At 36.7% G+C, this 12,153-nt stretch overlaps 1 protein-coding gene across 1 annotated transcript in view; it reads right to left on the reverse strand.

The window, feature by feature from the left end:
• Positions 1–1,738: 1,738 nt before the first annotated feature.
• LOC113467724 overlaps positions 1,739–12,153 on the reverse strand; it is a 51,745-nt gene continuing 41,330 nt past the window's right edge. The window contains exon 2 of the mRNA XM_026824071.1: positions 1,739–2,348. Coding sequence (XP_026679872.1) covers positions 1,739–2,317 — 579 coding nt within the window. The 5' untranslated portion in view covers positions 2,318–2,348. The remainder of the gene's footprint in view (positions 2,349–12,153) is intronic.

Raw genomic sequence — 12,153 nt, forward strand, 5'->3', positions numbered from 1 at the left:
CGCTACTCGGGTAATTTGAAATTAATTCAACAGAGGGTTGGAAAATTTCGCAAATAATTTCACTCGAGCTTTCGAAATTTTCCTCGGGGAAGACATTTTCTTTTTCCACTACCGTAACACTTTTATTAGAAAGGGTTTTGATTTTTTCTAAATTACCATTAAATTGGAAGAGAGTCGATTTAATATGATCGAAAGCAAAACAACTTGGAAAAATGGACTTTTCACATGGCAAATCACAAGATGACTGAAAGTGTTCCAGCGCCCCTAACCTAGAAATGTGCTGTTTTTCCGACGCTGGCGCATCGTTCAATATTGCCGCCATACACCCACTAGTATCTGATGTCCATGTCCATTCTCTTCGCTCTATTGAATGTTCCACATCACTCACTAGTTTTTTGTTTTCTACATGCTTTAATGTTTTGCTAATTGTGTTAATCACTAGCTCAAACAACTCGTGGCTTTTCAATTTGTTCTCCATTGCATATCTATTGATGCATTTAATAAAATCTATTTTTTCATCACGTAAAATTGCTCGTTCTCGTTTACTTTGTACTGATTCTTCAGATTTGAAATCGATTAGCTTGGTCAATACTTTGTCGAGAAATAGACTGAGAGATAACTGCATGGAGAAAGAATAATGACTAGAATAGTATTTCATTTCCGAAAAATCATCTAAAAAATACGGTGAAATTAATCTGTTATCGGTGATCAATATACGAATAAATTTAGCAAAATCACTTAGAAGGAAAAATAAATCACTTTTTGTTGCAATTAGAAATTTTTGAAAATAAAGTTCTAGTTCCAAAGGGCAGAATGAAGAATGTAATGAGAAAATCTTTTCTTGAGATAAATTCAGTACTTGGCATTCACTGTTTAAAACAATGAGGTTAGGCTGAGCTGGGAGATCATTTGGTGATGGCACAAGTTGAAGGTTTTCCAATTTATTTGGTTTTGTTTGATCTATACTTTCGATCGTTACATCAGACTTATTTTCAGGTATTTGGTCAAATTCTATGTTGTCAATTTGAAAGTACATTCAAATGAAACGAAATGAAATACAACGTAGAGAATAGAGTATGGCAAAGTCGTTCCTGGAAAGGTTTCTGTAAGCCTGTAAGCTTGTACATTTTCATTACAGACAGCAATATGGGTCGCCAGCTTAACATACATTAAAATGAAACAAAATGAAATACAACGTAGTGAATAGAGAATGGCAAAGTCGTTCCTGGAAAGGTTTCTGTAAGCCTGTAAGCTTGTACATTTTCATTACAGACAGCAATATGGGTCGCCAGCTTAACTGGGAATTTTATTTGCACTCTCGCTGTGGCATTTGTCCTAGCCTTGTCAGTCTGAAATGTTCTGGAATTCCAGAGTGAACTGAGAGCCCGGTGTGGTGATAGGTGTTTAGGAAAAGCAAATATTGCCAAGTCTGGATGTACTCGAGAACACCCTTTTCTCGCATTTACATGTCAAAACGTAGTCGGGTAGCAGGAGGAAAAGAAAAAAAAATAGAAGAAAAAGAGGAATAAGAAGAAGGGGAAAAAGAAGAGAGGAGAAAAAGAAGAAGAAGAAGGAGGAGAAGAAGGAGGAGAAGAAGAAGGAGAAGAAGAAGAAGAAGAAGAGAGGAGAAGAGCCAGCAATGCCAGCATATATGTAGGTACCTATTAATAATAATAATAGACTCTTGAGTGGAAGGTAACCACTAGGCGAGGTTAACGCCTTAGGCGTTCTCTACCACCTAACCCTTAGAGCTGGATGGCACAAGTTGAAGGTTTTCCAATGTATTTGGTTTTGTTTGATCTATTCTTTCGATCGTTACATCAGACTTATTTTCAGGTATTTGGTCAAATTCTATGTTGTCAATTTGAAACTCTTCGTTATCTGACATTGATGAATTTGGAGTCAATGTGGCATCGTCATCATCATTTACAGTAAACGTGATATTCCTGTCATCATTGACTGTAAAAGTTTCATCAATGGAATTGTTTTCAGAGAAACTGATCTCTTCTGCTAATGGCGCTCGAGGACTTAGAGAATCACTATATTCTTCTGAATCATTTTTGAATATGAAACCATTAGAAATGACTATATCATTCCTAGGAGACTCATGATTGGTGGGTATTTTCCATTCGATCTCTGTACCGGAGTCTGGATTTTGAGTGTTCTTCATTTTTTGTCTGATTTTTTCTCGTAACCGGATGGAAAACGTATCTTCTCTTCTTTGCTTCGAATTTACAGCTCTCTTCTTCTTCCACACATATTCATTTGTTGATTCATTATCGGCATACTCTATGTTCTCATTATTCATTTCCATCATATTTCAAACATGAACTTTTGGCTCATTCATTCTGAAACAAAAAGAAGAAAGATATAAATAGAAACTTGTCTTATTGCCATTTTCTCGTGGCGTCATCACATAAATGGAGTCTCACTTTATCAAATAAGGAAAGGCTATTTTAGCATTTTATTTACAGTCAGTTCGTTTTGCTTCAGTAAAGTCTGTACAATGTACATAGGTGACTTTATCAAATAAGGAAAGGCTATTTTAGCATTTTATTTACAGTCAGTTCGTTTTGCTTCAGTAAAGTCTGTACACTGTACATATAGGTACCTACATAAAGTGCAGTGGTGTAAATCTTCCTTCTTATATCGTTCTAATAGCGATGAACATGAAAGAAAACGCAATAAGGTCAAATGATATTCCTTTTTTTTATAAAGAAATTGGAGAAACAGAATGTTCTACTTTTACATCAAAAGAAAAATAATTACACCTGGCTGGCAATTTAAATCAAGACCATCGGGTCTTGATTTAAATTGCCAGCCATCGGGTCTTGATTTAAACATTTCTCCATTAATATCAGACACCACCAACCACCATCCCCATAAAACTTAAAGAACTTTGGTTTACCATTCTTTTGTGTTGGCTTTGGTACTTGTGTTTTCTATTGCTCCGAGAACAAAACTTTCACAGTTTTACCACTATAAGAAGGTAATTAGGTATGAAACATTCAATAAGAAAATCCACAAAGGAATTTTCTCCGTAGCTTATACACGAGGAGGGTTATGGAAGAAGAGTCATTTGGTGAAAACATCGACATCTGGACGGTTGACTGTCTGGGACATTTTTTTTTATTCTGCCATAACCATTTGGCTACGCTACAACAACAACAACAACAACAACAACTCTGGGATATCAAATTGCTGGTTTTTTTCAGGTCACACTCAGCCTTTACATTAAGAGCTGGTTTAACCGATTTTCCTATCTTAAAAAGAAGGAAGGAACCTAAAATTAAAGCATTCGACATCTGGACGGTTGACTGGGACATTTTTTATTCTGCCATAAACATTTGGCTACGCTACAACAACAACAACAACAACAACTCTGGGATATTAAATTGCTGGTTATTTCAGGTCACACTCAGCCTTTACATTAAGAGCTGGTTTAACCGATTTTCCTATCTTAAAAAGAAGGAAGGAACCTAAAATTAAAGCAAGTCTTTGGAAGATGGGCTATTTTTCTGAAGACAGAAAAAATAAATCAAAGTCAATGTGTTGACTAGTTTTATATAGAAAGATGGCAGACGATGTTATACAAAGTGGGTAATTTCCAAGATATAGATATCTTCTTTCAGAGACCTAAAATAGCCTGATATGGGAGACGGGATTATTTCTTCCAAGTAATTAAGTTCACCTCCAGAAATTCATAAACAAGGATGCACGTGAAAAGCCCACGCTCAAATTTGAGGTGGCTGTGAGGAGAAGGTGGTTCGAATTACCGAGGCATAATATTGTTTCTAACTAATTAGTAAACGGTAAAAGGTGCTCATTTTGGTTAGAAAATTTCCTCCTGGCCGGAATTAGAAAATTTTTGGTTAGGAAATTTCCTCCCTGGCCGGGATTAGAAAATTTTTGGTTAGAAAATTACCTCCGGGTTGAGAGCCGGCTCTCAACCCGGAGGTAATTTTCTAACCAAAAATTTTCTAATCCCGGAAGGAGAAGGTGGTTCGAATTACCGAGGCATAATATTGTTTCTAACTAATTAGTAAACGGTAAAAGGTGCTCAAGAGCACTGGCTCTCAACCCGGCCGGAGGTAATTTTCTAACCAAAAATTTTCTAATCCCGGCCAGGGAGGAAATTTTCTAATCCCGCCCAGGGAGGAAATTTCCTAACCAAAAATTTTCTAATTCCGGCCAGGGAGGAAATTTTCTAACCAAAATTTTCCGTCCTTGGACAGGCATGGATGTAAAAAGAATGTGCCTTGAAGTATTGCAAAGCGGTGCCGAGGTAAATCTTGGTTACAGTCTTATTATTATTATTATTATTAAAAGCTGCTTATATTTAGCTTGATTTGTCTGCGACATAGCATGTCTTTCCTTTATAATATTATCATCTAAAGAAGTAGAAAAACAGTACCAATAAGTATCAATTTAAATTTACTTACAGAGTTTAATACGACATCATTACTTCTCAATCCATGCTACCTACGCACCATTTTCATCGAAAGTTATCTATGTTCACAGACACGTGTTTTTTATAAACTATTTCTACTATTTATAAATATTTTCTGAGACTAAAAAGTAAAAAAAGAACATCGGTTTGTATTCGATTTATATTTTAAAAGCTAAAAAGGAAAGCTACAACCTTAAGAAACCAAACTTACCACCAGAATGTAGGTTAAGTCTTCTCTCAGTAGAAATGTAGCGTGTTCAGGAGGTTGCATGCCTTTGCGACAAGATACCTGAACTTTTTTTTTCGAGGGATAACATTATAAAAAAAAAGCATATACAGGGGTAGTTTTCGATTTTTCAAAGTCGGGAAACTTACTGGAAGGTAAGTCAGTTGAAAAAGTAGTTCAAGTTCTTCTACTCTTCATGGAGTTTACTTAAACTATTAAAAAAATAGTGGTTGGGTGAAAGAGTTCCTCCAGGAGAACCCTGCCACTTCAAAGGAAGCCCCTCCCCCCCAAAAAAGAAATGGAATCTGCAATTCTGAGGCCGGTCAATAACCTGTTTGGTCATAGGTATTAGTATGTAGAATAGAATATTTTTGGCCATACCTAAGGTACGTTATATTAAAAGAAATAGATTTTAAGGGTAGGGTGGCAAAAAAAGGTCATAATCTGGATATTTACAATGGTTTAAGGATTTACAATGGATTTAGTAAACCCTGTAGAGAATCGTTTTTGTCATTTACCAAACAACAACCTAACAACGCTGGCAGAAAGTTAAACAATATCGTTATTTAGAAAGAAAAATAGAGAATAAATTTCTTGGGGTAAAATATTTCAGGCATTCCTAATATTCCTATAATTGAAGAGTTCTATTCAAGGATAAACTATTTCTACTATTTATAAATATTTTCTGAGATTAAAAAGTAAAAAAAGAACATCGGTTTGTATTCGATTTATATTTTAAAAGCTAAAAAGGAAAGCTACAACCTTAAGAAACCAAACTTACCACCAGAATGTAGGTTAAGTCTTCTCTCAGTAGAAATGTAGCGTGTTCAGGAGGTTGCATGCCTTTGCGACAAGATACCTGAACTTTTTTTTTCGAGGGATAACATTATAAAAAAAAAGCATATACAGGGGTAGTTTTCGATTTTTCAAAGTCGGGAAACTTACTGGAAGGTAAGTCAGTTGAAAAAGTAGTTCAAGTTCTTCTACTCTTCATGGAGTTTACTTAAACTATTAAAAAAATAGTGGTTGGGTGAAAGAGTTCCTCCAGGAGAACCCTGCCACTTCAAAGGAAGCCCCTCCCCCCCAAAAAAGAAATGGAATCTGCAATTCTGAGGCCGGTCAATAACCTGTTTGGTCATAGGTATTAGTATGTAGAATAGAATATTTTTGGCCATACCTAAGGTACGTTATATTAAAAGAAATAGATTTTAAGGGTAGGGTGGCAAAAAAAGGTCATAATCTGGATATTTACAATGGTTTAAGGATTTACAATGGATTTAGTAAACCCTGTAGAGAATCGTTTTTGTCATTTACCAAACAACAACCTAACAACGCTGGCAGAAAGTTAAACAATATCGTTATTTAGAAAGAAAAATAGAGAATAAATTTCTTGGGGTAAAATATTTCAGGCATTCCTAATATTCCTATAATTGAAGAGTTCTATTCAAGGGGAACCTATGGACGAAAATCGAGTTACTTAGTTTTGTGTAAAACAGCCTAGTGGGTATCACACCTAGGCTTGCACGCCGGAGGTCCCGGGTTCTCGGGCGGTCGAAGTTTTTTTCGGCTCTGTGCTTAAAGTTCGGGATGCACTCAGCCTCGCGAGGACAATTGAGTAGCTACTTTAATCGAGTAGCGACCAGTGGCGGCATTACCATCGTAAAAAGATTATTGAAATAAGGGAATTGCAAAGGAGGCATTGTGATATCCACTAAAGTTGTGAAAAACCTCTGCTTTACCACAAAGAATTCATGATTTGATTTAAGTAAAACAGCTTGGAAGTTTTCCACTTCCATTAAAAACTTAAAAACTATTGCGAGGCTTTTTACAAAATCTATCTTGATGAATATTGGAGATATCAACATGATTCTTTTTGGGGCCGATTCCCAAAGATATTCTTCATTAGAAAAGCCATTTTATCCAAAAGGGGTCTAAGCTGGTTTAGCGCCTTCTTTCATTGAAAGCCCTCAATTTCTAAACGGGGAGGAAAATAACTTCCAAGGAGGCAAAAAGTCTGCTATTCAATGACACAGAACATAGCTTCGGGGCTTCTTATAGTTCTTTTGTGGAATCATAGCTCGGCAATATTTCTGATTGGAATAAATTATTGTCAGGACTATTGGTTACTGAGCCACAGTTTACGCATACTGTATTTTCAGCTTCAACATTTGTCAGAACATCATTGAGTACCTATACCCAGATTGTATACTTGTAGAGTCTCTAAAGTCAGGGGTCTTCCGCGTGGGCCACACTTAATCCAAAATTGTCCGCGGGCCATTAACAGTGAACTTATCGCAAACATAATTGAGTATTTAGAAACACAAGAATAACTCAATTCAGAAAATACCTGACTAGTAACTAGGTAGTTCTTTCAAGAAAATAAAGTGTAAATAGAAAGTAAAAAATTGATCATTATAAAAAGAAAAGAAAGATGCGGAAAGAATTACTGTGGTATAAAATGACCTCACGAAACACGGGCCACCAAAAATTACTCTGTGGGCCCGAAGAAGACGCGGGCCATGATTTGAGCACCCCTGCTTTGTAGGCTCGATACTTTTAGGTGTCTTGTAAAGTACCCGACTAATTTCTACTAAAATAACTTGATTTGAATATGGTTTACCATTGGTATAGGTACTGATGATATGGTAGGTGATTTAAATATGGTATACTGATATGGTAGGTGAAACTTGAAATTTGAACATGACTTTCTTCAATTTGACATTTCGATCTTGCACCTTGCTCATCTAACATCATTGAGTACCTATACCCAGATTGTATACTTGTAGAGTCTCTAAAGTCAGGGGTCTTCCACGTTTTTGAGATTGTGGGCCACACTTAATCTCAAACTGTCCGCGGGCCATTATTGCAAACATAATTGAGTATTTAGAAACACAATAATAACTCAATTCAGAAAATACCTGACTTATAAAAAGAAAAGAAAGATGCGGAAAGAATTACTGTGGTATAAAATGACCTCACGAAACACGGGCCACTAAAAATTACTCTGTGGGCCCGAAGAAGCCGCGGGCCATGAGTTGAGCACCCCTGCTTTGTAGGCTCGATACTTTTAGGTGTCTTGTAAAGTACCCAACTAATTTCTACTAAAATAACTTGATTTGAATATGGTTTACCATTGGTATACTGATGATATGGTAGGTGATTTGAATATGGTATACTGATATGGTAGGTGAAACTTGAAATTTGAACATGACTTTCTTCAATTTGACATTTCGATCTTGCACCTTGCTCATCTTCGTGATAAGAATTAAGAAGAGATTTTTTTCTTATTTCAGGTAAATATTGTTCCTATTTTTTTATATATTATTTTAAGATGAGTGTTTCACCGCCGTTTTTAGTCCGTCCTTCCTTTATTATTACTAATAATAAAAGGTATAGTGGACGGACTATTGTATTCGCTTCGGTGGCGAAACTAGTCCTTCTGTATAACTAATGTAACACATAAATAAATTTTATCCTTTAACAAAAAGTGAAACAGTATTTGTTTTCCATAAATGTCAATAGTAACAATACTTTCTCATTACCTTGTATAGGTTCCCTATACGTAAGGGTAATGAAAGTAAAAACTGAGTGCTGAGTTGCTCCTAGAACGGGCCCATGGTATCGAAGATGCTCCTATCATTAAGGACAATGGGGACATCTCATAGGCAATATACTACCTATGTTGAATATATGTTTTGACATGAGCAGTTAGACACTCACACCGGGAGGTAGCTTCTGTGAATCTGTGATACACACATGGGGGGTAGAGTTCGTGATAATCTTTTACTTTTAGGGTAGGTAAGTTCCCGCAGAAGTAAGGTCCGGATTTTGATAAAGACATCGGAATCTAAGTATACATTGGGTCTATATCTATAACCCAATTGGGTCTTGGAGCTTAGTACATTGTCCCAGATATCAGTCAACAAAAGGGGCGTACCTACTTTATGTTGACCAGTAATTTACTCGACTTGAATGAAAAAGAAGGAGCAGAAGAAGAAGGAGAAGGAGGAGAAGAAGAAGGAGGAGAAGAAGAAGAAGAAGAAGAAGAAGAAGAAGAAAAATAAGAAGAAGAAGAAGAAGAAGAAGAAGAAGAAGAAGAAGAAGAGGAGGAGGATTAGGAGGAGGAGGACGAGGAGGAGGAGGAGGAGAACGAGGAGGCATTATTATTATCTTAATTAAACTCAGTTACATTTGGATTAGCTTACGAGTAGAACACAAGTCATAACGTACTATAGTAACGTAAGATAAGAATATTTTATTTCCAACGAAGGTACCAAGCTCTTATGATAAAAATCAAATAAAATAAATGGTAAAATAAAAAAAAGGAGGAAAAAATCCTTTTTAAAATTTTGGAGACATTAATATGTCTGAAAATTGTAAGCATAGAGATAACTGACAAGTTTAGGGCAAACTTTTCCACATTGTCTGAATGAATTTGTAGCCGCCACTGATTGACCTCCGGTTCTCGGAAGGGTTAAGAGAATTTCTGACGCAAGTTTTCTATCTCGATTTCAAGGTTCCCTTATACTCAAGCGATTTCAGTATTAAACCCTTATGGTGTTCGGGTAAATCTCGAATCTGGGTGAAACTCTGGGGAGGAAGATGGGGTGCTAATGCACCACGTGAGGCAACAAACAAGTGTTTGAGAGGAAAGGGGAGGGGGGATGAAATTTATTCGCACCAGGGACGAAGAGAAAAGAGGAAAGAAGGGTGTAAGAATTGAGAGAAAAGATGACGTACTTTTTTGAAGAGGTTTGATAGAGAGAACTGTAATTTCTAAGGTCTTATCGTCCCGAAAACGAGAGAAGGAAGGCAAGACGGGAGAAAGCGGGCCGTTCCGAGAACGAACCTTATCTGTGACTCCACTTGAGTGGTAAAATATAAAGTTCACTGAGAAAAAAAATAGTGATAGGGTGCCTCAAGTTTATAAAATTTAGGGTGGAAGAACTCTATCATTGAGTTAGTTCCCATTATTTAGGTTCTAATTCTACAGTAAAGTGTCGAGCTTCCTGATATAGAGTTCAATATTAGAGTGCGGGCACCCAGTCGCTCCGGCACCCTAGTTTTTCTCTCTGTGTACCTAAAAGAACAGGTTCCCCTTTCGAAAAGCTCACAACACTCCACTGGCTGGAAATTGAGGACAGATGAAAACGAAGGTACAGTAAAGGGAAATGGAAAACGCAACTACATCCGCTAGAATCTAGATATTTACAAGGGGAACTTTGGTTACGTAAATTCTGTGTGGTAAAAGGTGATAAATAATAATGTGACTAATCATTGATGCCACAAGTTTTTCGAGGGATAATAATATAAAAAAAGCATATACAGGGGTAGTTTTCGATTTTTCAAAGTCGGGAAACTTACTGGAAGGTAAGTCAGTTGAAAAGTAGTTCAAGTTCTTCTACTCTTCATGGAGTTTACTTAAATTATTATAAAAAAAAATAGTGGTTGGGTGAAAGAGTTCCTCCAGGAGAACCCTGCCACTTCAAAGGAAGCCCCTACCCCCCAAAAAAGAAAAGGAATCTGCAATTCTGAGGTCGGTCAGTAATCTGTTTGTTCATAGGTATTAGTATGTAGAATAGAATATTTTTGGCCATACCTAGGTACGTTATATTAAAAGAAATAGATTTTAAGGGTAGGGTGGCAAAAAAAGGTCATAATCTGGATATTTACAAGGGTTTAAGGATTTACAATGGATTTAGTAAACCCTGTAGAGAATCGTTTTTGTCATTTACCAAACAACAACCTAACAACGCTGGCAGAAAGTTAAACAATATCGTTATTTAGAAAGAAAAATAGAGAATAAATTTCTTGGGGTAAAATATTTCAGGCATTCCTAATATTCCTATATTTGAAGAGTTCTATTCAAGGGGAACCTATGGACGAAAATCGAGTTACTTAGTTTTGTGTAAAACAGCCTAGTGGGTATCACACCTAGGCTTGCACGCCGGAGGTCCCGGGTTCTCGGGCGGTCGAAGTTTTTTTCGGCTCTGTGCTTAAAGTTCGGGATGCACTCAGCCTCGCGAGGACAATTGAGTAGCTACTTTAATCGAGTAGCGACCAGTGGCGGCATTACCATCGTAAAAAGATTATTGAAATAAGGGAATTGCAAAGGAGGCATTGTGATATCCACTAAAGTTGTGAAAAACCTCTGCTTTACCATAAAGAATTCATGATTTGATTTAAGTAAAACAGCTTAAAGTTTTCCACTTCCATTAAAAACTATTGCGAGGCTTTTTACCAAATCTATCTTGATGAATATTGGAGATATCAACATGATTCTTTTTGGGGCCGATTCCCAAAGATATTCTTCATTAGAAAAGTCATTTTATCCAAAAGGGGTCTAAGCTGGTTCAGCGCCTTCTTTCATTGAAAGCCCTCAATTTCTAAACGGGGAGGAAAATAACTTCCAAGGAGGCAAAAAGTCTGCTATTCAATGACACAGAACATAGCTTCGGGGCTTCTTATAGTTCTTAAGGTTAGGCAGACATGAAAGCGACAAAACTTTCATACCTGTAAGAACATCATTGAGTACCTATACCCAGATTGTATACTTGTAGAGTCTCTAAAGTCAGGGGTCTTCCACGTTTTTGAGATTGTGGGCCACACTTAATCTCAAACTGTCCGCGGGCCATTATTGCAAACATAATTGAGTATTTAGAAACACAATAATAACTCAATTCAGAAAATACCTGACTTATAAAAAGAAAAGAAAGATGCGGAAAGAATTACTGTGGTATAAAATGACCTCACGAAACACGGGCCACTAAAAATTACTCTGTGGGCCCGAAGAAGCCGCGGGCCATGAGTTGAGCACCCCTGCTTTGTAGGCTCGATACTTTTAGGTGTCTTGTAAAGTACCCAACTAATTTCTACTAAAATAACTTGATTTGAATATGGTTTACCATTGGTATAGGTACTGATGATATGGTAGGTGATTTAAATATGGTATACTGATATGGTAGGTGAAACTTGAAATTTGAACATGACTTTCTTCAATTTGACATTTCGATCTTGCACCTTGCTCATCTTCGTGATAAGAATTAAGAAGAGATTTTTTTCTTATTTCAGGTAAATATTGTTCCTATTTTTTTATATATTATTTTAAGATGAGTGTTTCACCGCCGTTTTTAGCTGGGATCGAACCCACGCCCTCCTGTTTACCAGGCGAGCGTCTTGACCACTACGCTACCGAGGCATAAATGAGCATAACATTCTATTTCCTCTTCAATGGTAAATGAAACAAAGAGAATTAATTTGTTTCAACTTAACCTTACAAATAATCTCCCTCTTCTTCTCTCTCTCTCTCTCTCTCACTTCCTCTCTCTCTCTCTTCATTTTCTTTTTTTATGTGGCTCCTGAGATTCAAACCGCAGCTCCCCCAGTTACGAATCCAATTTGCAATTGAGCTCCTGGGACATCTAGTACAAAAGCTTGGTAATCTATATTAAAGTAAACAACAGACAAAACAATGAAC

Source organism: Diaphorina citri, unplaced genomic scaffold, assembly GCF_000475195.1.
Source record: "Diaphorina citri unplaced genomic scaffold, Diaci psyllid genome assembly version 1.1 scaffold536, whole genome shotgun sequence".
Classification (NCBI taxonomy): domain Eukaryota; kingdom Metazoa; phylum Arthropoda; class Insecta; order Hemiptera; family Psyllidae; genus Diaphorina; species Diaphorina citri.